The sequence below is a fragment of the Zingiber officinale genome, chromosome 7A (assembly GCF_018446385.1).
Source record: "Zingiber officinale cultivar Zhangliang chromosome 7A, Zo_v1.1, whole genome shotgun sequence".
Lineage (NCBI taxonomy): Eukaryota > Viridiplantae > Streptophyta > Magnoliopsida > Zingiberales > Zingiberaceae > Zingiber > Zingiber officinale.
The window spans coordinates 133,573,576-133,600,826 of NC_055998.1; the positions used below are offsets into that span (position 1 = coordinate 133,573,576).

A 27,251-nucleotide genomic window follows, 5' to 3' on the forward strand; every position below is an offset into this window, starting at 1 on the left:
GAGGTAGTACAAAAGAATTCCAATAAACAAAATGATTTTAATAGAAAAGATCTAAATAGGCACATGGAGTAAGAAATGAAAAATATAATAAGGTGCATGAGAGCTATGATTTTGGAACAAGAAATGAAGAAAAAACTATATTGAATTTCACAACAGCATATGAATATATAATAATTAATAAAGGAGAGTCTTGGCTTAATGGCAAAATTGCTAACGTGTGATCTAGGTCACGGGTTCGAGCATATGAATATATAATAATTAATAAAGGAGAGTCTTAGCGTAATGGTAAAATTACTATCGTGTGACCTAAAGATCACGGGTTTAAGTCGTGGGAATAGTCTCTTGCAATGCAAGATAAGTGCATACAATAGACCCAATTTGGCCCGACTCTTCCCCAGGACCCCACATTTGCAGGAGCTTCATGCACTGACCTATCCTTTGTATGAATATACAATAATTAATATATTATTTAAGAAAAAAAACACTTGGCTATGCTTAAAAGTGAAAATAATAAGTCACAAGTTGATTTTGTCAAGGAAAAGGGATAGACAATTTTATAAAAATTATAAGATCACTCCTAGATAAAATTTAACCACCCAATATAAGTTAGTCATGTTAAATACTAAGTTAGTCATGTTAAATACGTGCTTCAAGCATAATATCAGTAGAAGGAAAACATGCATGACTCCTATAATCAAGTGGTGGAAATTAAAGGAAGGGAAATAAAGTATCTTTAATGAGAATGTAGGAGCACAAGTATTAGACTTCCAAACGCTTGCATTAATAACTTGATACAAAAGAAGATAAAAGGAATATTTATAGGCTAACTAAAGCAAGAAAGAAGAAAATAAGGATTCTTACTCAAATAAGATGCATTAAAGATGAATCCAATAATATACTAATGAAGGATGAAGAAATAAAAGAATATGGAATATATATTTTTATAATTTTTTTAGTGAAGGTTTAGTCATTTAAGTAACCAACCTAAGTTAGGAAATTTAAGTAGGTCAAACAAAATAAAAAATTTAAATATATCGAAGAATTCAAATTTTAAAAGTAGAACTAGTGTTAAATATAAATGAGATACAAAATAGAAAAGTGGTTGAATCGAATGATATTTCAATAGAGGTAAGAAAGTATACGAGGAAGCAAGGCATTATTTTAAGTTACAAAGTTATTCATAATATTGAAAATGAAGAAAAAACAAAAAGGATGCATAAAATTGTGCGAATTATAGAAGTATTAAGCTAATGAGTCATACAAGAAACTTTATAAAAGTGGAATAGAAAAAACATTAAAGAGATCAAATGATTAAAAATTAATTTGAATTCTTGCCTAAAAGCTCAATATTAGTTTCTAAATGACAGCTGAGGTGGCCGCCAAAGTGGGAGGCAACCATCAACCGCACCGCTTGCCTAAGGCAGTAACTCACCTCCTTCCGCCTCCGCCGCACCTTGAACCATTATTGCCACACCTTGAATAGCCACCGTTGTTGTCGTAGTTTAGCCACCGCAACCGATCCGAACTCATCGCACGAGCCTAGAGACATCGCCCGAGCCCCCCAACGATGGGCTTGGACACATCGACTGGCCCTACGACTCGTCCAGACCCGTCACTCGAGCTCGACGACTAACCCGAAGGCATCGATCGAGCTCGATGACGCATCCAAACTCGTTGCTCGATCCCAACAACACGTTGAACTCATCGCTCGGCCGAAACAAGGTATGCGAGTAAGTTGTAAGATAAGGTTTGATTAAATAATTTTAGTTTAATAATTTTAACCAACTTCTAGTTATGTATGGGATAATTTAAATAGACTTAATTAAAGTCTAATAAAATTATCTCATTATATATATATATATTAAAAATAATTATATTTTTATTTTAAAAAAATAGATTAAATTTTAAATATTTAATATATTTTATTAAAAGTAAATATTATAAAGTATAATGATTATTTATAATATTATGTAGAAGGTAGAAGTACAAGCATTAGGTGAAATATACGATGACTCTAATACAACATGGGATAAGATGGTATCAAAGTTGAAAATAGTAGCTAAAAGTGTACTCGGTGAGTCAAAAAGACATACACCACTAAGTAAAGAATCCTGGTGGTGGAATGAGAAAGTACAAGAGAAAGTGAAGGAAAAACGAATAGCTTATAAGGAATTATATATTTGTAAGAACGAGGAAAACTTAAAAAAATATACTATAGCTAAGACAATAGTGAGTGAAGCAAAAAATGAAACTTTTGAATGGTTATATCAAAAAATAGATACAAAAGAAGGGAAAATAGACACTTATAGAATAGCTAAAGTGAGAGAAAGGAAAACAAGAGATCTTAACCAAATAAAATGTATTACAGATAAATTTAATAGGGTATTAGTAAACGATGGAGAAATAAAAGAGCGATGGAAGAGGTATTTTCATCAACTTTTTAATGAAGGTTTAGGTGACCAACTTAACTTAGGTAATTTAAATAAGTCAAATGAGCATAGAAATTTTAATTTTTATCGTAGAATTCAAACTTCAGAAGTAAAACAAACTTTAAATGAGATGCACAATGGAAAAGTCGTTGGACCAGATGATATTCCGATAGAGGTATAGAAGTGCTTAGGGAAACAAGGTATTGAATGGTTTACAAAATTATTTAACATGATATTGAAAACGAAAAAAATGTCTGATCAATGCAGGATAAGTACTCTAGTTCCCTTATATAAGAACAAGGGAAACGTACAAAATTGTACAAACCATAGGGGTATTAAACTAATGAGTCATACTACGAAACTTTGGGAAAAAGTATAAAAAAAAAGATTAAGGAAGGAGACCACAATAACAGAAAATCAATTTGGGTTCATGCCTAGAAGGTCGACAATAAAAGCTATACATCTTCTTAGACAATTAATTGAAAAATATCGGGAGCAAAAACAAGATCTACACATGGTATTCATTGACTTAGAAAAATCTTATAATAGAGTCCCAAGAAAAATTATATGGAGATTTTTAGAAAATAGAGGTGTCAGCGTAACATACATTGAACTAATTAAAGATATGTATGAGGATGTAACGACTAAAGACTTCAAGCGGAGTAACTGAAACATTTCCAATAAAGATAGGGTTACATCAAGGATCATCTCTAAGTCCCTATCTTTTTACACTAATTATAGACGAACTCACTGCGCACATTCAAGACACAATACCGTGGTGCATGTTGTTTACAGATGATATTATTTTGGTAGATGAAACCCGTGAAGGAGTAAATGCTAAACTAGAATCTTGGAGGGAAACACTAGAAGGGAAAGGTTTTAAGCTTAGTAGATTAAAGACAGAATATATGGAATTTAAGTTTAGCAATATTAAAAGTAATGAAACAATTGTTAAGATATGAGAGAACGAGTTGTCCGGAACTGAGAGATTTAAATATTTAGAATCATTTTTGCAAAATGATGGAGGGATTAAGAGAGATGTCTTACATAGAATACAAGCAAGATGGGTGAAATGGAGGAGAGCGTCGAGTGTTTTATGTGACCGTAAAGTACCTCTTAAACTTAAAGGTAAGTTCTTTAAAACCGTAGTTAGACCTGCTATGTTATATGGAGCTGAATGTTGGGCTATGACTCGAGCACATAAGTAGAAGATGAGAGTTGCAGAGATGAGGATGTTAAGGTGGATGTGTGGACATACGAGGATGGACAAAATAAACAATGACAGCATTAGAGAGAAAGTCGGAGTTGCATCTATTGAGGAAAAACTCCGAGAGACGCGTTTAAGATGGCACGAACATGTACTTAGACCACCAATAAATGCTCCAGTTAGGCGATGTGAAATTATAATAAACATACATATCAAACGAGAAAGAGGAAGACCAAAAAAGACTTGGTTAGCAACAATAAAACAAGATAAAATTTATTTAAATATAAATAATGATATAATAGGAGATAGAGCTCAATAGCGTAAAAGTATTCAAACAGACGACCTCACCTAGTGGAAAAAGACTTGGTTGTTGTTGTTGTATAATATTATGTATAAAAATAGTAAAAAAAAATCAACCTCTTAGGCAGCCAAGGCGGTAGGCGGTCAATGATCGCCCCGCCACCACCTACCGCCGTTACAACACTGCTCGATATAAGTTATAAATCTTTCCATACAACTAATTGAAAAGTATCAAAAAAAGAAACAAAATTTACACATGGTATTATTGATTAGAAAAAGCTTTGGATTAGTCTCGAGCATAGTTGTGAAAAATGCACGCCTAGCTGCACCTAGGCGCAAGGTGCAGCCAAGCACGTCATTTGCGCCTAGACAGTGAACCAGAACAGTACTTGAATAAAGAGCACGCCTTTTGAGAGGTTAAGGCGCGCTTAAGGCATGATTTTCCTCACCTTATTAAAGTTTTGATTTTTTTTAAAGCCTAACTCATACTTTTATTTACCCTTTAAATTAATTAGATTGCCTTAACTTGCATGGATGCAACACATTTTTCTTGCGTGACGCTTCCTCTCCCTAGAAAATGAACATCAACCTCCCTTAGTCCCTTACAAACTTATTTAACTAATTTTCTCTCTACATGACTCTTCCTCTCCCCTAAAAATTGACATCAACCTCCCATCCCTTCTTAAATGTGAACTCTTCTCTCGCCTACAACGTCATTGTTCTTTTTGGCTACACTTTCTTGTTTTTTCCTTTTGTTTCATCATAACGGTATGCTTTTTTAACTTCACAAGTTTTTAAAAATCAGGATCACAATGGTGCTAATTTTTTAAAACAATGGTGTCGATTTTTTTTATTATGAAAATAAATTATTTTAATATATGAATGTTAGTTAATTTTATATTTATATTACTGTTTAATAGTATGTGAAATATTTGAATTTTGCTAGTGAAATATTTTGGCAAAAATTCCCTATATACGTATGAATTGTAAAAATTTAAACCCAAAATGTCTTTACTTCGGCCAAGCTTGCGCCTCACCTTGCGCCTCAGGCCCCACAAAATCTATCCTCTTTTAGACATCTCATACTTGAAATAACTATTGTCCTTAGAGACATTATGTGGAGAATTATAGAAAAAAAGATGTTATCGCAGCATATATTAAAACAATTAAGTCATGTTGTATGTTATTTATAGATGACATTATTATGATCGATGAGACACATGGAATATATACTAAGCTCGAATATTAGCAAGAAACATTGAAAATAAAAAGATTTAGGCATAGAAGAGTAAAAATAAAAATTTAAGTCTAGTACTAGTAGATGTAGCAAAACAATTGTTAAGAAAGCAAATGATAAGTAGTAAGTTTACTTGTAACTCTAAGCTCTAAGTATCTAGGATCTTTTTTTAAAAGGTTGGAGGGATTGACAAAGATGTTTCAGCTTAAGATGTTCTTTATGATCATAAAGTATCTCTAAAACTTAAAAAAAACTTTTACAAAATGGTGATTAGACCAGTTATATTATATAAAATAGAATGTTGGAATGAAAATCATAGAGTTGCAAGTGTTAAGATGGATGAAAAGACATGTGAGGATTGACAGGATAAAAAATAAGAACATTATAAAGAAAATCGAGATTGCGCATATTGAAGAATAACTCTAAGAGTCACATTTAAGATAATATGGACATATACTTAAAAAGGGAGCCTTAGAGCAATGGTAAAATTATTGTCGTGCGACCTAAAGGTCACTGGTTCAAGTCTCGGAAACAGCCTCTTGCAAAGCAAGGAAATATTGCATACAATAAACCCTTCTCAGAACTCCGTATTGGCAGGAGCTTCATGCACCAAACTGCCCTTTTATGGACATATACTTAAACAAACAATAAATGCCCTCATTAGGCTATATGAGACCATGACAAATACACACATTAATCGAAAAGAAGAGAAATGAAAAAATTAACGATAAAACAATATATAGTAGATGAGAATATAGTTGGGGGATCAAGCCCAAGATATAAAAGGATTCATATAGCCAACCCTACTTAATGAAATTAAAATTTACTTGTTATTGGTGTTGTTGTTGTTTATACCCATAAATTGGTTCAGCTTGTGTAATTATATAATAGATAAATTACTTGCACTTTAAAGATCAACAATGGATGTTGTTAGCCAAGGTCATAAATTGATGACCACAAAAAGGAGAGAAGAAAAGAGAAGCTCTACAATTCCAATTGAATTAAGTATAAATAAGCAGGTGTATACCATATAATTTAATTACCAGGTACAGCTCTTTTATAACTTGATTTTGGCTTTGATTTGACAAATCAACCCCATATAGAGACTAGACAATACATAGGCCTAATTCTATCCATTAGAAATCTAATTAGGCCTTAGTTGAAGATGGTTTTAGGCTGATAAAGAAACTGGTAAATAAACCAAAATTGTAATCATGCTAGTTCATGGTATGGCAAGATACATTCAATCAAAAACCAACTCAACCTAATTGAAATCAGGTTCAACATTTAATCCGTCCCCTAGTGGATCACCATTTTTCCCCCAAGTTTCTCATGCTAGTTCATGGTAAATTGTGACAATTTTTTCCTCGTACATATTTGTGCAACTTCTTAGCTTTTATCCTTTCTCATTACAATTATTTCTGCAGTTTTCTAATCCAGAAGCATATCCAAGCCCTTTCACATGGTAACAGAATTTTGAAAAATAACAGAACGCTGCAAAATTGTGAACAACAGACGAGAAGAATGAGAAGGGACGAGAGGAAGAAAACAGAAGTTGGATCATGCCTATCAATTTTTACTGATCAAGGCTTACAAAAATCAGCAACTTATCAGTCAAGGCCTAGGATTCAGGAGGACTCCCTCAAATTTAGGGTTCTGCATCCTGTGTTCTGCATTGTGCATAAGATCAACCTTACAAAATAGCTAAAGGCTCAGGTTACAAGTGAGTTAGGCATAGTACCATGACATTTTAACAAAGCACCATTATTTCGAAGAAGATGATCAGCTAAAAGTTATTATCTATATAAAAGGTCTATCAAGAAAAAAAATATATTCGCAACGAGAGATGTAGATTGCTCTTCCAGAGGCTAAACCAAACAAAAAAAGAAATCTACAAAAAAATCTGTCGATAAATATTCAAGAATAAGCAAAAAGAAAAAAGTATAGGTACAAGTAAAGCTCTCGCCTGTATGTAAAAGCCGCAATACTATCTCATCAAGTGCTGAGTTTGATGGAGCACAAACCAACACATGTACACGATATTTTCGGTTAGAATTGACAACCTCAGGTTTCTAAGAAGATAAAGCAATTTAGCATAGTGATATCACTAAATAAATTATGGATCATAACAAAAAGTTTGTGGATCTACCAATTCATTTCCAGTGGGATAAAAACCATCATCACCATCAACAGGCATAATTATATCTCTTGGGTTAGCACCAGCCAACCATGGAGATGCTTTTTTCCACTGGCAATACCTGAGAATTGAATTTTCATCGAAAGTAAGAAGCAATTGGCATAAAGTATTGGTTTAACTACACAACTGGCTCCATGGTTACATCATCTACAGTACATAACACAGAAGGAAAGACAAATAATTGAGCACGGAAACTGCACAAATCAAATATTACAAACTTTCTGCTCTGATGCAATCCCCTAAGAGGGAGTTGAGTTAGAGAAAATATGCCTAAACAATTTAGAACAATGATAAAATCCATCAACAAGACCATAGAGATTATTTGCAACATCCATTATAATTTTGACAATTTCAATGCCTAAACCCTGAACTTCTACAAGGTTCCTACATAGCATTTATAAATGTCGCAGCAACATAATGAATATCCAGAATATTGAGGATAAATAATTTCTAATCTAAAACTGCAAAATTACTACTGTCAAAATTGTAGAGAAAAGGAAAACATGTAAAAAAATTCCTCTAGAAAATCCGCAAGAATTTGATCTACAACATGAATGATGATATCAAGTACTTGCACCATACTTTTCTTCAATTTGCATCTCTGGCAAGCGTTTTTGAGCCGAGAAACCTCCCCTGACCAAAAGTATTAATCCATTACTTTTCAAAATTTGAAACAAAAAGGAAAATAACCTCTGGAGTGCATCAATTATACTAATAGAAATAATCAACCAAAGTGGATCCAATGATGACTATATCCTCTTGGACAATGTAGCAGATCATAAAAAGTGAATACTTACTTTGATTGCCCTCTTTCAGGAGATGAATGAAGAACAGCACTTAGAAGACCCAGAATTGTCTGAGTTTTTCCCGTTCCTGGTGGACCCTAGGAAACAAGATGTCAGGAGGATCTGGGTAGATGTTTTATAGACATACAACACCAACAACTAAGCTTTATCCCACTAAGTGAGGTTGGCTATATAGACCCTCCTATGTCATTAGGTTCTATCCCCTACTATATCATCATCCATATTTAAATAAATTAAATGTTTTACAGACATACCAAACAAAATATTGTTAACATATCTAAGAAAAGGAAAGAAAGAACAGAATATATATCCATGCTTGTATGGTTGTGTCTGCCCAATGAGAGGGGAGTCTACAACAAGACAATAAAAATAAGGGCACGAAAAGTTTTGGATTGGATGCCTTGTTTATGGATATCAGTGAGAATTTGCACTATCATTTGTGATGCACTTATCACAGTCTTCATCTTAGAAAACAAATTGACGCATAACTATAAGAATATTCGCTGGAATTGCCAGAAAGGTGAAAACTATGAGTGCCAACGTGCAAGAGGACCAAAATTAGTCCTCAGCAACTGTAAAAGTATTGTTGGTAGATTGTAATAAGAAAAATAGAGATAAACAATTTAGTCCGAGTCTTGAAATTATTTTAATCGTGCAGAACAAATGTAGTCAAAACCCTACCATGACTGATTTTGTTTAAATTATCATCTAATCTAAAATATATTTGAATCGAAAGTCTTAGAAAATAACATTAGGAGCCTAGTCTTTTATCATCTATATATTTCCATAAGTATTGGTATACATATTGCTCAGTTGAAAACAGTCCAGGAAATAAAGTTACAGCCATACTTGTATTAGAACAAAAGTTCTACGTGACAGGCCTGCCTGCAAAAGATAAGTTAAAGGTCAGCACCATGAATGTACAGCTGTCTTAAGAATATTACCAGTTTTATATGGCGCAAAAAAAAAAAAGACATACACGAATAGCATCTACTTGTGACTGATTGAGATTGGTAATGAGGTTATCCATGAGTGGTCTAGGAACATTCCAACCCCAAGGTTCATTATCTCCATGGTGTGACTTTTCACTTGCTGATAATATCAAGTCCTTGAATGGAAGAGATGAAACAGAATGCAGACCCACAAATTCTCGCATGATAGTTGATAAACTACAAATCTGATAGAATCAATATCAATAAGAGTATTATTCAGTTGCCAAAAAAGAAAATGGAAATTCTGTAATATTATTAAGACTTTCTATGCTACAAACAACCATATCAGAAAACTTGGTCTCAACTGGTTGAGATTAGTTGCATGGATCATATCCTACTACTAAATTACCACACCATATATTTTAACCAAGGTTTAAATTATCTTATTGTACTGGGTAGCCCGGGAAGTATAAGATGCTCGATAAATTAGCACATAGGTCCTCTGATTTAGGGAGTTTGTGTGAACTAGAAGTAGCACCAATACAAGCTCAAGTGCACAATGGGAATAAGTCATTGCACAATGTTCCTCATATATTAGCACCAACTAAGCATTTAAACTTCTATATGAATAGCAAATTAAACCACCATCTGTCCATTTATTCATGTGTTAATCCTGCCTACCAACCACATATAATCTGTCAACTGTATACATAACACCCAATTTTCTGTTTATCTTCTCCTCACCTCACATGTAATAACCAATTGTTCTTCGTTATGTTCAAAAGATGAAAAGTGACATAATTTTTAGAAACTATATTTTGCCAGAATTTGAAAAAAAAATGCACATGTTAAATACTCAATTAATATTTGATTAGAATATTTTTAAAAACATTAAGATTTAAGATGTTATCAAAGGCCATCATTAATGAGGTTTTACCTCAAGTCTATCTAATTAAAAACCAGTGTTATTAAACAACTAGAGTTTTCCTATACATGTTCCGCAGTATTATTTAAGATGATTAGATATGATTTGTACAAATATTTAAGAGAGCCTTTGGTTTGAGAATTTTCTGTTTTCATTTTATGAGAAAATGAGGTTTTTTGAAAAATAGTATTTGGTTTGTATTTTCCATATCTGTCTCGAGAAAAGTAGAGAATGCCTCAAAGTTATTTTCCATGAAAAGGAAAAAACACGGATACTCAAACCCATTGCACAAAACAAGACCTCGCGTGCCCTACTTTCCCTTTCGCCACTCCTCCCTTTTCGCCACACCGCCACTCCTCCTTCGCCCACCATTGCTCACGCGCCACCTCTCCTCCTTCGCCTCCTGGTGCTCACTTGCTGCCGCTCCTCCCCTTTCGCCGCGTGCAGTCCCGACATTGCAGCCATGTGTTCCCACAACCGTCGCAGCCGTTTTCTGGTGCCACCAATGATTTTGCAGTCGTCTTCCTCTCGATTGTGAACATAGCTCGCCAGTTGCAGCGCATCGTTCCCTCTGACGGTATCGTTCCCTCTGACAACATTTTGTCATAGAACACCCCTTTAATCTCATGTCTTCTTCCTTGATATTAGTAGTCTCGGACAATAGGACTATGGTGGAGCTCTAGAGAGCATTCGTACTTTATGATCAGTTGCAGATTCACAATACCTTCTTATTGATTATGGTGGAGCTCCAGAGAGCATTTTTACTTTATGATCAGATAATGATCTTTCTTATCTATTCGAAGTGATGACCAAAAGAAAGGTGTCAATAAGGATAATGCGTAGTCCATCAAGAATTAAAAGGAAAATAAGACCGAACTATTTGTTACTAATTTGAAAGGGTCTTCAAAGAAGCATGTGATACTGAATTTTCTACAAGTAGAATTGTCAATATGTTGGTATTTTCATATGTTTTATTTACTCTAGAATTACATTGAAATTTCATAAATACTAAGGCAATTTTTTATAGAAGACAATATGGGAGTGTATAATCTCAATATCGAAGTCGAGAAATATGCGTGGTCAACGGTTAATGTTGCCATGTTTGTTAAGATCATTTACGAAAAAGCGAAGCAAAATAAGTTACAAACATCTACCTTTAGTAATACGGTTTGGGAGAAAATCAATAAAGAATTATACCAAGCTACGAAGACGAATTATGATATAGATAGACTCAAAGGTAAATGGAATCATCTACACACCAGGCAACGACTTTTTGCTACATTGCTTGCTCATATTGGTGTGACAATGGATCCAGACACCGGTAAAATAAATGCTCCAGAGGAAGTGTGGGCAGAATTTTATATGGTATATGTTTTTATCCATTCACCTATATATTTGTATTATATGTTAGTGTATAATAAAATGTTAATTTTCCTAATCAATGGTACAGAAAAATAAAAAGGAGTTACAAGGCAATAAGAAAGGAAGGTTGTGATCACTTCCACATTCTTAGTGAAGTTTTTGGTGGGCAAGTTTCTTGATTCTTTTATACTAGAAGTCAAACTGCAACAGGTGATATGCACAGGGCTTCTACTCAATTACCTCCCACATCTGATGAAGAGAGAGAGCTCGAAGAAACATTCATTAATAAAGGTATTAACTCATATGTTGAAGTTGTTGATGACAAGAATGAGGATGTTGGAAGGGAACCTAATAATCGGTGATGTCGTGGTGCAGAATCATTCAATAGTCGTCCACGTAAAGATCCTAAACTTTCAAAAATTGAAAAATATGAGGCTTGTATGGACAAGTGGAGTAATACCATACAACAGCTAAGTGGAGAATCTTTTGCTAGGCAAAAATACCTGGAGTTGAGGGCTGCAAAGGTAGAACGTGAACAAGATATATCCTACTCTTCTAGAACTAGCGTGTTCAATGATCCCTACTCTATAGACATGTGTATGCAGATTTTAAATGGGATGGATAATTTATCTACCCAAGTGTACACAAAAGCTACAGAAGCTTTCCTTAAACCTAGTCTACGTGAAATTTTAATGAAAATTCCATCAAATAGGAGAGTTAAACGGTTGGATTACCTCAATCTTGAGCACGTGTAGGATCATATGTTGCCAAGTTGATGGGGATTGCTTTTATTACCTAGCTGAAGACTATTTAATGTTAATGGAGTTTGTTTGATTTCCTGGCTTGAATATTTAATACTTGTTTGATATTTTGGAATTTAATGTGGAAGATTATGTTGAGCTTTTCAATTTGAATTGTTTATTAGTTTGAGATGAATCTATCAAGAATTTTATGCATGTGTGTGTTGATTTTAATATCGGTTTGTTGCAAATCATGTCAAGCTCTGATGATGAATCTGATGAAGTAGGCCCGCATATCAATTTACTTAAAGTTTTGGGTATCGCAAATTAATTTTTTCATGACATGATGACTGAATTTCTTGGATACATTGACCGAATGTCGTGTTAGACTTCATCTCTTACCGGGAGGATGTTCATGCAAGAAATACTTGATGGGCATCCCCAAGTTTGCTTTGACAATTTTCGTATGTCAAAACATATGTTTGTGAATTTTTGTAGAACACTAAAAGAGATGAATCTATTGCAAAATGGAACATAAGTTACAGTTGAAGAAGGTGTTGCTATGTTCTTACTAATCATCAGGCACAACACACAATATCAGATATGTGCATACCGATTTCAACATTCATTCTACACTAGTAGCAAGTGGTTCAAACGAGTTCTACGAGCTGTTTATACGTTGGGCACGTATATTATTTGACCGTATGAACACAATGGCGTCCATCCTCACATATTGAACAATCCAAAGTGGTTTCCATATTTTAAGGTATATATTGTACCCTAATGTGTCTAGATACATTAACAATATATCCTTAATAACACATTGTCAATTTTTAGAATTGTCTTGGAGCTATCGATGGGACTCATGTGTCGGCATGGGTACCAACATCAATTCAGACATCTTTTCATGGTAGAAAGATTATTGTTACACAAAATGTGATGCTTGCATGCGACTTTGATATGCTTTTCACATTTGTGTATACTGGCTGGGTGGGGACAACAAATGATTCTAGGGTGTTCATAAACGCATGACAAGGCATGAAAATAATTTCCTAAACCTCGCGGTGGTAAATAACATATAAAACTCTCTCTATATATATACATTCATTTATGTTGGTGTTTTACATCATTAATATGGAAACACTATCACAGATCAATTTTATCTTATTGATTTTAGTTACCCCTCGCTCCATATCGAAGTCGACGCTATCACTAGAGAGATTATCTAGGGCAAGGCAGACCAAGGGGGAAGGAAGTTATTCAATTATAGGCACGGTACATGTCGTAATATTATAGAGTGGTGCATTGGAGTGCTCAAAGCAAGATTCCAAATTTTAAAAGATATGTTAAACTATCCAATTACTAGGCAAAGATTAATTCCAGTTGCATGTTGTGCGGTACATAATTTTATATGTCGACATCATGCAATGGATAATTTGTTTATGGAATACTCTTCAGATGATATGCTCATGTCTGGAGTTGAAGATGATTTTAGCGATCAAGAGCCGATTCCAATTGATCCAAGCCAAACAACCTAATTATGTCACGACAAAAACCAAAAAATTATACCCATGACCAAATAATTTTACTTTCTTTTACTTTATGAAATAATTTTACTTTCTTTTACTTTATGACCAAAAAATTATACCCATGACCAAAAAATTATGTCTGGAGTTTATGAAATAATTTTATTTCGTTACATACCCATGACCAAAAAAAGATATACTTTCTTTTATTTTCACGACAAAAACCAAGACTCAATCTAATGAATCACACTATTATGTCATTCTGAATTAATTTAAAATTATAAAATTACATAAAAAATACATATTTACATTTTTTTTAAAAAACAATGAACTAACATTTAACATTATAAAATTTATTTGTATTGCATATATATCATTCTAAACCTACAAATCTCTCGTGGATATTATATGCACAAAATGTCATTCTAAAAAATTTAACATTTGTTTAATTTTTTTCTTTCATTTATTCATTTTGTTGAATATCACTCTAAGATATATAAATGTTATTTTAATACATTAAATAAATACATCTATCAAAAAAAAATAATTAACCAGGTAACGTTGAGCCTGGGGTGATTGGCCTGGCCCTACGGAAGTTTCCCACCGACCACTTGAGTAAATCGGGAAGTACTTGGGGAAGAAGTCTGGCATCCCTTAGTTGCAAGTACCATTTGGAGAAAAAATCTTTATAAATACGCCGTAGCTGGGAATCGAACCGTGAGTGTCTAACACTTTATATGTGTTTAAAATTTTAAAGATCATATTGTCAATTAAAATTAGTTTTGTTATTACTGAAGAAAGAAATGAACTCTAATGAAAAGGTATTTAGGCAACTTTGCCTAGAATTAAAAATGGCATTGTATGATTCTTGCACTTTATTTACATAGGTTAATAGCATTCAGTAATTTAATTTGGTCAATTCATTTGAAAATAAAATGCATGGTTATTTATATAGAGCACATTTTGTTTTTTTGTTTTTATTTTTAGTCTATGTCATAATGTAAAGTAGTTATGAGAAGAATTTGTCAAATCATAATACTATATGAGTTAAAGCAATTGTGTATCTATAAATGTAAGAATTGAATTTCATGTCTGATGTAACTTTGCATTTCCATAAGTGATGGGATAAATATGTGAATTAAGTATTCTTGGGTATATGCTTAAGTATCAAGAGATCTCTCAGCTGAGTTTCTTGGCAGATGGGATTGGATTGTGCCACTGTGGCTTTCAAAAATTGCATTTACTACTAAGTTGTGAATTGTTTTACATTGGCATATAGTTTCAGAGAACCAGTATTAGTGGGAATATAATTACCCACTCTTTGCATGAGCTGATCTATCACACAGGCTATATTACATACCAAGTATCCAAGTTGACCTAATTCTTTTTTGTCTAGGTATCGAAGAAGTCAACAAGATATGCATTCTTAGATACCTCTTTCATCAGGGGTCGATTCTCAGGAACTAACGACCTAGGGTTTACCCCGACATGCGCCTATGGCTTGTGTACCTACATGAACCTCCCTCCATATCCGTGGGACCGGCACTAGGGGGGCCGCTAAGGTAGCGGATCTACCCTTTTATTTTTTTAGATGCCTCTTTCATTCTCATTGAAGTAATTCTTGACTAACTATCAGGCACACAGTCCACATGTAATTGAAATCCGAGGAATTGCAGTGATCTGAGTTTCATGGGCACGAATCTTTAAACTCAACACTGCCCAACCAAATATGTGAAGCATCAAGTTGCAATTATGTTTGGCATACATAATAATTGTTGCAATGGTAAAGTTGTTGCTTCACGGGTTCGAATCCTGAAAACAACCTCTTGCAAAAAAAGGTAAGGTTGCATACAATGGATCCTTCCCCGGACCCCGCATGGCGGGAGCTTCGTGCACCGCGCTGCCCTTTTTATACATAATAGTTGATAGGTGTCCAGGGGTTGACATGTAGAAACTATGCAATGATGGTTAAGGCTTTACATCGGTCAAGGTATCTATTTTTCAATAATCAAACAAATCCATGTTTGAGATGTGATAGCACTTCTTTGATTGGTAGAAGTTGTCTGAGGAGATCCTACTAGTTAGAATCACTCTTGATAGCTTTACTAAGGTAGCAGACTATATTGTTAAGAGATGTTGGATATGCTCATGGTAGCTTAGATTTTTAAGGTTTGTCTGAATATGAATATATTGATATTTGTTGTAAACCTACTGGCATTTTTGCATGTTCACTCATTGATACTGCCTCGGGTTTCAAGGATTATTATTGAGTTGGTTGGAACAGATATTTTGAGTGTTGATGATATTTGTTTATTTGATATGTTATGCTTTGGAACTAGGAGTTATTCCATTAAGATCAAATCCTTCTATCTGATATCTAGAACAGATAGGTTGAACCTAGGCAAGGGTTAACATAAATGATCGAAGATACTAGAATTAGTTCTGATTATTCAAGGAATTGTTGGAAAACAAATGACCTAATAAGGAAGGGGAAGCTAAACAGCTGGCCAACTGACAGAAATTCAAATGGCATTGGGTCCTACAGCCACATATTGTAATTCAAGCTAAACATGATTCTAGCATTAAAGAAATGATATATATGGTAGAACACAAGGATGTGATTGCTACCTACACAATAGATCAATCTATTGTGAACTTTGATGCATTAAGGGATGAGCTAAGTGGAAGAGGCAGGGTCAATTCACCTCACGAAGCTTAAATGCATCGATATTAAACTTATGTAATAGGAAAAAAAACTCACTACGTTCATATATTTATTTTATATATATATATACCATGTGAATGATTTCTGGATATTTGATCATACAGTTTAGTAAAAAAATCATATATTTCAAATTTTAATGTTTATTTTATATTATTTGACTCACTCAAATCATTTCTTGGCTCCTCCACTCGATGTCTCAGTGGCACATAGTTACAAAATACTAGAAAGTGGTTCTTCAGAATGTGACACAATTGTCCATACGATGGCACACACAATGGCATCCATCCTCCTTACTAATCAATAATAGAATGTGATTATAGGTGCCAACATGTATCATGATAGCAAGTCACAGACATTATTTTCGTATGCTTGGTTAAGAAATAATGTATAGATTATACAAAAGCTCAAAAAAAAACAAATAATGCAGAATGACTATCGAATGGTTATTTCCAAATAATTTAAAAATTATAGAAAAAAGAAATAATGCTGCAAAAGCATGTGCTAAGTAAATAAAAGAATTAACCTAAAGCTAAAATGTAATTTCAATATGGAGTCAACAGAACTTGAAAACAGTAAATTACAAGTCATTAGAGGCTAGAAAGTGCAAACTTACTTTTAGAACCCATAAGAAACTCTCTGTTGCTTTAAAAACAGAAAGCATCTTCAACAACCTGTGGCTGGATTCAGGTTCAGCTTTCTCAGGATGCTTGACCTCTCCTGCAAGGAAGGTTCGGAGTGCAAGAGTTTCTCTACCTCCACGATTTTCAACCAGTGCAAATGCATACGCCTCTGGTGCTAAACCCTCTTGGAACTGCATGATGCAAAACAATTCCCACCAAATTGAGAAACATTATCGTTTACTGTTATAATTAATATGAAGGATACAAAAAATAATTTGACCTTAGTCTTTGAAAGGAGCAACAGATCATTCTCTGACACATCTCCTCGAAATTCATCCAGAACAGCTAATGATACCTTATGAAACCCATCTATTTCATTGCAAGAAGCCACTGCTCCCTTATGCCAATCCGTTGTATCTAGCAGCATAAGAACAAAAGGAGTGAAAAGGTAAAAGTTAAAGAACCTGCGGATGATCAGAGTCCTATAGGATAGAAAAAGGAGTCACCTTCGTCATCATTGCCTTGGACAATCTGGGCCTTGACCTCCTCAAAGAGAAGTGGCTCGAAAATACTAATGTACTCGTCAACGTCATTGAAGGTGTTCGTCACACGCTTCAGCTTGGAAGTGGACTCATTCCGAGCATTTTTGTTCTTCTAAGGAAATTACCGGGAAAACATCAGGAACTAGGTAGGGAACAAAAAAAAAAAGAGGAGAGACGAGAATAAGAAACAGTACACTGGTTTCTCTAACAAGGCGGAGATAGTCCCAACCGAGGACGATTCTCTGGAAGCGATGGAGGGTTGAGGGAGAAGATGCAGAGGAAACGGCCTTATCCACGGCCATCTCCCTGCCGCTCGGGAGTAAAACCCTTGCTCGAGAGCGATTATTTTAGCGGACTGGTGATAGATTGCACGGCGATTAGGGAACAATTCTCTCTACTTGTTTGTTCTGCGCAATAAAAAGGAACGCCCAGTGTTTGCGGCTTAATGCCTGCAGCAAAGTTGTGGTTACGGAAGGAGATCGGCGAACGGAGAACTACCTGAAATAGAACTAGGCGAATTCGAAGAACTCGTCCTAAGAGGCAATCCAGCGCCAACCCAGCGTCGTCGAGTATCTAAGAGATAACCACTTCAGAGGAGATCCTCCTTTCCGGAAAGTCGCGAAGAGGCCACCTTTGCCGAGTCGTCAGAGGACGCAAAGGCACAGCCGATGCTTGAGCACCGCAACGTGACCACCTCACGGCTGCCTCCCTCCGGTGGGGGGTGGAGAAGAGGAGATGGCTGCAAGCCGGGAGAGAGCGTGGTTGAGGGTTACGTGCTGGCTTGCTTTACGGCCGTCGGGTTGAGACGCGGCGTCGTTGAGGGTTTTAAAGAGGTTATACAATTTTCTGTGCCATATTTTTAAAAAGTCCTTAATAACTTTAAGTTTTAGAGTTACGTTCACAAACTATCTTTGACGATGGATTTCTTCAAAAAAAAAAATTTGATGAATAATTTAACTCCACCCACTATGAATGTCGGTCCAAACCCGAATACACGAAGAGGATTACACTAGATTGTCAGTCAATATTAAATTATGATAAATATTTAATAAATATATTCATTAAATTATTATGTTAATATTAGGTTGTTCTTCAAAAGAAATATATTGTAGGATTCGACTGTAACGTCTCAACAATGATCGCTACATCTCCATAACTCGAATATAGTGCAAGAATTAGTACATCTTCATGAGAACTTGGACGTAATTTTAAATAGACAAGAGTTTTCACATCATAGGTTGGATAAGAATAAATATTATAAAAAAATTAATAGTCTAATATTTAGAATATAAAACATACGAACTCTCACTTGTAAATCAATAGAGATAGTAAATATGATGATTAAGAGAAAAATTAATATGTTATGTGTATAAAAGATAAAATGAGTAAAGGAGAAAGTAAAATTCATAAAAAAAACTCGAGTTTTAAGTTATATACATGAAATAGTAAAATAAGAAATAAAATGAGTATTGTTGTAAATAGTTCATTAAAGAGTAGTTAGAAAATATGATATTATTATAGCCCTTAAGATAATAATAGTGAAGGTAACTATGAATGTAATTACCATATATGCAACGCAAGTAGGATTAGATGAAACTATCAAATCAAAATTTTGGGACGACCTAGATGAAGTATTACAAAATATTCCGTCAAATGAAATAATTTTTAATAATAGGTGATCTAAATAGGCATCTCGGAGTGAAAAATGAGAAATATGAGAAGGTATGTAGAGATTATAGGTTTGGAATGAGAATAAAGAAGAAAAAACTATATTGAATTTTATGATAGCATATGACTTTATATTAGCTAATATGTGTTTTAAGAAAAGCGAAGAACACCTGATTTCAAAAATGAGAATAATAAATCGTAAATTAACTTATTATGGTTAGAAAGAGGATAAAAAGATTTATAAAAATTACAAGATCATCCTTCGAGAAAGATTAACTACCTAATATAGGTTAGTAGTGTTGGATATATGACTCAAGTATAACATCAATAAAAAATATATATATACGACTCCTAAAATTAAGTGGTGAAAGTTAAAAGATATGAAGCAAAATATATTTAAGGAAAAGGTAGAAGTACAAGTATTATGTGAAATATACGATGACTATAATATGATATGAGATAAGATAATATCAAAGCAAGGTTCTAAAATTCGCTAGGCGCTAGTCGGGCGGCAGACCAGTGCCTAGCGCCTAGGCGGGGACTAGGCGCCGCTAGGCGGATTCCTCGGTATCCCTTGTTTTATGTGGACTATGGACAATGTTATATGTAAATCTAAATGTTGTCTTAAACAATTTCATAGCAATGAAAATCTAACTATGTATGCTGAAATAAATACATACTTTCCAATACAAAAAAATGAACATGCAGTAAGTTATCATAATCATATAGTAAACAGTAGAACATTGGAAAATAGTAGCAATAGTTCAATTCAAGATTACAATGCATTGTGAACTAGTAACCACTAAGCAAAATATAATTGGTAAATAACATAAATCATGTTTTAACAAAATGAGTTCAAAATTACACAACTAATAATATCTCATAGACTCATATTTATTCTGCTTCTTCTTCTCCATAATTTTCAATAACTTGTTCTTCATCGGACACAAACTCAATATCATTATTGTGATCCTTGTCTTCTTCTTCGGATTCAAAATCATCTTCATGGAGTTCTCTCACTCTGGAGCTTCTTCGGGGTTGTAGATTTTCATCTGCTCCACTTGCTTCATCAACCATTTGCCAAGTAAGCCCGGAACCTAGTTCAACTTCATCATCTTCCCCACCATCCACAATCCAACCTTGTGCATTTGAAGCATCTTTTGCAAGAACGACATCAACATTTCTTTCTTTTTCTCTTTTTTGTTTGTTCAACAATCTAGCATTAAATTGGACAAATACTAGATTGTTCAACCTGTTGGCATCCAACCTATTTCTTTTCTTTGTGTGAATCTAAAAAAACAGAGAAAGTAAATACTATAGTTAGTACTTGAATATACAGTATAGACATTAAAAATTATAACTAATTTAATTAAAGAGTAGACTGAAAGTTTAAAACTTACTCCTTCAAATGTACTCCAATTTCTTTCACACCCAGATGAACTTGTAATTAATGAAAGTATCCTCAATGCCACCCTTAGCAAGTTAGGTGTGTGAGCACCGTATGTACTCCACCATGCACATGGATCAAATATATCATCATTTTTTTCACATGCTTTTGCTGCCAATGTTTTTCCAAATAACCCAGTCTTATTTCTATATTTTGGAAATTCCTTGTTAATAATTGTATCTTGTAAATCTAACTCATTGGCATGCAAAGTTTCCATGCATTCAAAAATCCTCATCGCGACCTCCTCATAAAGAGCAATCGAACTATCTTTGTAGTAAAAATAAGGATTCAGCAAAAATGCAGTGGTATGCAATGATGTATCAAGTCTATCCTTCATTTTTGACTCAATAATGACTATGATAATTTGATTCCACGTTATTCAGAGCCACCTTAATATCTTCTTTAGCTTGAAGAAGCTCCCCATATAGAAACCCCATCGATGGCTTTCTATCTCCATCTACCAATCGAAGAACTCTTACCAAAGGAGCAAATATTTTCAAACAAAGCGTTACATCATTCCAAAAACTCATGCTCATCACTGTAGAGTAAGTCAATTTTCCTTTGTTTGTTTTTGACGATTTACATTTCTCCCACATATCACTTGTAAACATGGCCCTTAAACTAGCTTTTTTTCAATCAAACTTTGCAATGTGAGGAAATTTGATGCAAACCTGGTAACTCCTGGTCGGACTATGTCTCTCTTCTTCGTGAAACTTCTCATCAATGATAAAGTCTTATGGTGAGCATAGATGAAAATGGTAAAAGCCTTGGACTGCTCAATCACCTTTTTATATCGTGGAAGTTTGCCAATACTTTCAAGCATAAGATTAATAGTGTGAGTTGCACATGAACTCCAAAAGATCCCGGGTCGTTTTTCTCTCATCAATTTAGCTGCAGCCATATTGTTGGTGGCATTGTCTGTAACAATCCGAACAATATTCTGAGCTCCTACTTGTTCAACACACTTGTCAACATACTCAAAAATAAGTTCAGCTGTATGTGCCTCTTCTGAAGATTCCTTAGACTCTAAAAATGTAGTACCCTCCTTGCAATTAACACACAAATTTAAGATGCTTCTTCTTTTTCTATCACTCCATGCATCTGTCATGATCGAGCATCCATTCTTTGCTAATTCTTCTTCGTGTTTCTTCAGCAATTGTTTTGTTCTTTCAACTTCGGCTTTCAATAGTGGCTCCCTAAGTTGATATTGAGTTGGAGGCTTGAATCCTGGTCCAAATTGACCCACTGCCTCCATTAGTTGCTTAAAGCTATCATTATCAGCAGCATTGAATGAGATTCCATTTTCATAAACACATCTCCCAACATATTGTTGAACTTATTGAGTTCTCTCTTTGAAAAGAGCCTCATTTATATTTTTTTGCCGAAGCACTTTACTTCCACTAGAGCTTGCATTTTCTGGAGCAATTGCCGATGCATATCTATCCATGGGGCCAAGTGGAAGAGGTTTTTTAACTTCATCCATCCCTTCAATTTCAAGACCTTCTTCTTCATCTACGGAAATAGCCACCTCTGCTCTACAACTTTGTTCTTCCATTATTTTGTTCTTCTTTCTGTTCCTCCCTTCTAAAATAGCCTGTTTGCACTTATTTTTGTCTTCTTCAGATGCTTTTCGACAACCCGATACATTTCCAAGTATATTTCCAATGTGCTCCTTTATCCTATACACTCCTCCTGACATTGCTTTTCCACATAACTTATATTTAATTTTGTCGAGGTTCTTAGGATCAATCAATATTCCAAACTCCCATCCGATGTCATTTGATTTTCTTCTAAGAATTCCAGATTCGGGTTGAGTGACAGATGCTGTCGAAGATGGATTGCTTGCCATTGATAACAGATAATGTGAAGGAAAAAAAATCATATATAACAAGACATAATATGATAATAAAATTTAATTATACTATACCATACAAATATACAATACAAAATAATGAAAATATGAAATATAACATTAAGTCATTAACAAGTCTGAGAATATTTTTTTATATATCTTAATCTAATTAATAAAATTTATTAGATATTTGTTTAAATAAATTTAATTTTAAATATATTTTATTTTTTATATTATTAAATCTGTTATATACTTATATATAAATTAATAATATTTATTAGAATTTTTAAAATTTTAATTTAATTTTCATATTTTTAAAACTGATTTATATAAATTAATAATATTTATTAGAATTTTTAAAATTTTAATAATTAATATTTATAAATCCGATTAATATACATTTATAATATATAAAATTTCTAAATATGATTTATATAAATTAATAATATTTATTAAAAATTTTAAAATTTTAATATAATTTTAATATGTATAAATCCGATTAATATAAATTTATAATATATAAAATTTATAATTTATAAATAATTAAATATGCTTTATTAATTTATTAATATGTATTATATGTTTTTTAATTTTAAATATTTTTATATTTTTAAATCTGATAAAGTGATAAATGGTTATTAGAATTTTATATATAATTTTATATATTTAAATTTGTTTTATATAAATTAATAATATTTATTATAAAAAAGATAAATTTTAAATATATTTAATTGGGATCTTAATTTTATTAGGGTTTATGAACTCAACCTTATTAAAATTATCCCCGTTAGGAGTTAGGAATTGTTTTAATTTATTAAATCTAAAAAAAATAAAAAGCTAAAACCGCGTCTCTTTCGCGAGACTCGCGACTCGCGCGACGGCGCGGACGCGCGGACGACACGGGCTGCCACCGGCGGCTCGCCAGAAGAATCACGACTCTACCGGCGTTGCTCGAAGCAACGCCGGACTTCGCCGGACGCGTCCGGCGCGTCCGGCGAAGCTTCCGGCAGCGTCTAACACCTGCGATGCATCCGGTGTTGCCGCGACGAAGATTTGAGAAACAAAAAACGGGCGATGAAACAAAAATGAACGGAAACAAAAACTTACCAGAAGCAACGCGATCAGGGAGCGATCAGGGTTCAGGGAAGACGAACAGCCGGGGCGATGAAACAAACGAACGCCTGGCAAATACCTAAAAATCGGATTTAACATGCCTTAAAAAGCTTGGCTCGCCGAGCCCGCCGAGGACCGCCTAGGCGGCCCAGCCGCCTAGGGCTTTTGCCTCGCTGGTTTCCGGCGCGGCATCCTGCCGCACAGCGCCTAGGCGGCGCCTAGGCCGCCTAGGGCGCAATTTCGAAAACTGTATCAAAGTTGAAAATAGTAATTAAGAGTGTACTCAGTGAGTCAAAGAGACATATACCACTAAGTAAGAAATCTTGATGGTGAATAAGAAAGTACAAAAGAAAGTAAAGAAAAAAATAAATAGTTTATAAGGAATTAGAGTAGAACAAGCCTATAAGATATCAATTAAAAAGAAGGTAAGAATACAAGTATCAAAAGAAAAAAAATATGATGGAAGATAAAGGATGAGAAACAAAATATATTTAAAAAGAATGTAAGAGTACATGCATTAAGCGAAATATACAACGACTCTAACATGATGGTAAAAAAAAGGCGAATATGCTCGCCCCCAACACCCCCGCCAACCCGTCCCAGGGTCAACACGGAGGAGGTAAATCACGGGTGGCTACTAGCCTTTGGAATAATGACTAGCACATAAGGGAGATATTTACCTCAGCTTTGCCGAGATTCAAACCTCAGGCCTCAAGATGATGAGCGGCTTTACTTTCTTCCAACGTCCCCGACCGGCTGCTGATCCTATCCAACGTCCCCGACCGGCTTTACTTTCTTCTACACTAGGTCGCCGACCTGGAATGCTCTAGGGATCACGCGCCGGTTGTAGTTCTGCTTCATTCTCTGCCGGTATGCCATCAGCCGGACGGACGCCTTGGCTGGCTCCTCGTCAATTAAGTCCAACTCCATCTTCCTCCGCTCGGCATTGTCACCATCATAGTTCTGGATCCGGACGGACTCTACGCCGACTTCAATTGGGATAACTGCTTCGCCGCCGTACACTAAATGGAATGGCGTGACGCTCGTTCCCTCCTTTGGGGTCGTGCGGATAGCCCATAGGACGCTTGGTAGCTCATCCACCCAGCTTCCTCCCATATGGTCAAGCCGAGCCCGAAGAATGTGAAGGATCTCTCGGTTGACTACTTCGGCTTGACCATTACTTTGGGGGTACGCCACGAACGTGAAGTGCTGCTCGATGCCATAACTTTTGCACCATTCTTCGAGCTGCTTCCCGACGAATTGTCGCCCGTTATCAGATATGAGCCGGCGAGGAATGTCGAACCGACAGATTATATGCTGCCAGATAAACCTTTTGACCATCTGTTCGGTGATCTTGGCCAGTGGCTCGACCTCCACCCATTTGGAAAAGTAGTCAACCGCCACTAGTAGAAACTTCTGCTGACCGGTCGCCATAGGGAACGGACCTACGGTATCCATTCCCCACTGATCTAACGGACAGGACACTGTAGATGCTTTCATCTTCTCCGCCGGTCGGTGGGAGACGTTGTGGTACTTCTGGCAGGAGAGGCACGTCGCGACGGTCCGAGCGGCGTCTGCTTGCAGGGTTGGCCAGAAGTACCCGGCCAGCAGGATCTTCCTAGCCAGCGATCGCCCGCCCGGATGCCCTCCGCACGATACTTGGTGCACTTCCTGGAGGATGTACTCCGCATCCTCCGAGCTCACACGCTTCAAAAGTGGGCGGGAGAAAGCCTTCTTGTAGAGTTGGTCTCCAACGAGTGTGAACCGACCGGCTCTCCTTCTCAATAGCTGGGCTTCCTCCCGATCGGACGGTGTCGCACCCGAGCGCAGAAACTCCATGATGGCTGTCCTCCAATCGCTCGGGAATGCGAGGCCCTTCATTCGGTCAATGTGCGCCACCAAAGATACTTGCTCAATTGGCTGCTGGATGATGACCGGTGATATTGAACTTGCGAGCTTGGCTAACTCATTTGCCGCCTGGTTCTCTGCTCGGGGTATCTTCTGGATAACTTATCTGAAGTGGGCCTTGAACTTTTCGAAGGTCTCAGCGTAGAGCTTGAGCTGAGCGTTGTTAATCTCAAAAGTGCCCAAGAGCTGCTGGGCGGCCAGCTGAAAGTCTGAATGGAGTGTCACCCGACCGGCTCCTACATGTCGGGCTGCCTGCAAGCCGACTATGAGGGCCTCATACTCCGCTTCATTATTTGTGCCTTTGTAGTCCAGCCGGACGGATAGGTGCATCCGTTCTTCTTGGGGGTAGAGTAATAGCACACCAATTCCGCTCCCACGCCGAGTGGACGATCCATCCACAAATATTTTCCAGATAGCTTCGAGTTCAGGATTTTGCACTTCGGTAACAAAATCTGCTAAGGATTGCGCCTTTATCGCCGAACGGGGTTGATACTGAATGTCAAATTCACTCAACTCTGTTGTCCATTTGATGAGCCGTCCGGACGCTTCTGGATTCAGCAGCACTCTTCCCAATGGGCTATTTGTTCGGACAATGATTGTATGTGCCAGGAAATAAGGACGAAGTCTCCGAGCGGTGAGGACCAAAGCAAAAGCCAGCTTCTCGAGCCCAGTGTAGCGAGATTCAGCATCTTTTAGAATATGGATCAAGAAGTATACGGGTTGTTCTTCACCGCTCGTCCTCACTAATGCCGAGCCTACTGCCCGCTCGGTTGAAGATAAATAAATACAGAGCGGCTCACCTACAGCTGGCTTGGCTAACACGAGCAAGGAGTTCAGGTATGTCTTCAGCTCCTCAAACGCCCGATCGCATTCCTCGTCCCAATGAAACTTAGTAGTTTTGCGTAGGATCTTAAAAAAAGGGAGACTCCGGTCGGCAGTCTTAGAGATGAATCTTGACAATGCAGTTATCCTCCCGGTCAGGCGCTGTACTTCCCTCAGATTTCTTGGGGGCGGCATATCTTGCAACGCTTTTACCTTGCTGGGATTTGCCTCTATGCCCCGCTCGGTCACTATATAGCCCAAAAAACGTCCGCCTTTTGGTCCGAACAAACATTTCTGAGGGTTCAGCTTGACTCCATACTTCCTCAGCGTTTGGAAGGTCTCCTCCATGTCCGTAAAAAGATCAGCCGCTCGGACAGACTTGATGAGAATATCATCCACGTACACTTCTAAATTGCGTCCGATCTGCTCCTTGAATACCTTGTTCATTAAGCGCTGGTAGGTTGCTCCCGCGTTCTTCAGTCCAAACGACATTACATTGTAACAGTAAGTGCCATCGGCTGTGATGAAGCTGACCTTCTCTTGATCTTCTCGGGCGAACGACACCTGATGGTAGCCCTGATAGGCGTCTAGCATGCATATCAGCTCGCACCCGGCTGTGGAGTCCACCAGTTGATCAATCCGGAGCAGAGGGTAGAAATCCTTTGGGCATGCTTTGTTGAGATCCCGGAAATCGATGCAAACCCTCCACTTGTTGCCCGGCTTGGAGACTAGCACTACATTTGCGAGCCAGCTCGGGAACTGGACCTCCCTTATATGGCCGACCTCCAGGAGCTTCTCGACCTCCGCTCGGATGATGGTGTTTTGTTCGATGCTAAAGTCCCTCTTCCTTTGCTTCACCGGCCGAGCGTCCGGTCGAACGTGAAGCTCATGTT

At 36.1% G+C, this 27,251-nt stretch overlaps 1 protein-coding gene across 1 annotated transcript in view; it reads right to left on the bottom strand.

The window, feature by feature from the left end:
- The window catches only part of LOC122002673 (probable helicase MAGATAMA 3), a 45,217-nt gene extending 26,856 nt beyond the window's left edge, over positions 1-18,361 (bottom strand). The window contains exons 1-11 of the mRNA XM_042557941.1: positions 18,047-18,361; positions 17,743-17,955; positions 17,513-17,660; positions 17,287-17,423; positions 17,000-17,197; positions 9,156-9,353; positions 9,026-9,061; positions 8,168-8,253; positions 7,953-8,003; positions 7,323-7,431; positions 7,140-7,245 (exon numbers count right to left, since the gene is read on the bottom strand). Of these exons, the coding sequence (XP_042413875.1) occupies positions 7,140-7,245; positions 7,323-7,431; positions 7,953-8,003; positions 8,168-8,253; positions 9,026-9,061; positions 9,156-9,353; positions 17,000-17,197; positions 17,287-17,423; positions 17,513-17,660; positions 17,743-17,850 (1,177 nt within the window). The 5' untranslated portion in view covers positions 17,851-17,955; positions 18,047-18,361. The remainder of the gene's footprint in view (positions 1-7,139; positions 7,246-7,322; positions 7,432-7,952; positions 8,004-8,167; positions 8,254-9,025; positions 9,062-9,155; positions 9,354-16,999; positions 17,198-17,286; positions 17,424-17,512; positions 17,661-17,742; positions 17,956-18,046) is intronic.
- Between the last annotated feature and the right edge of the window lie 8,890 nt (positions 18,362-27,251).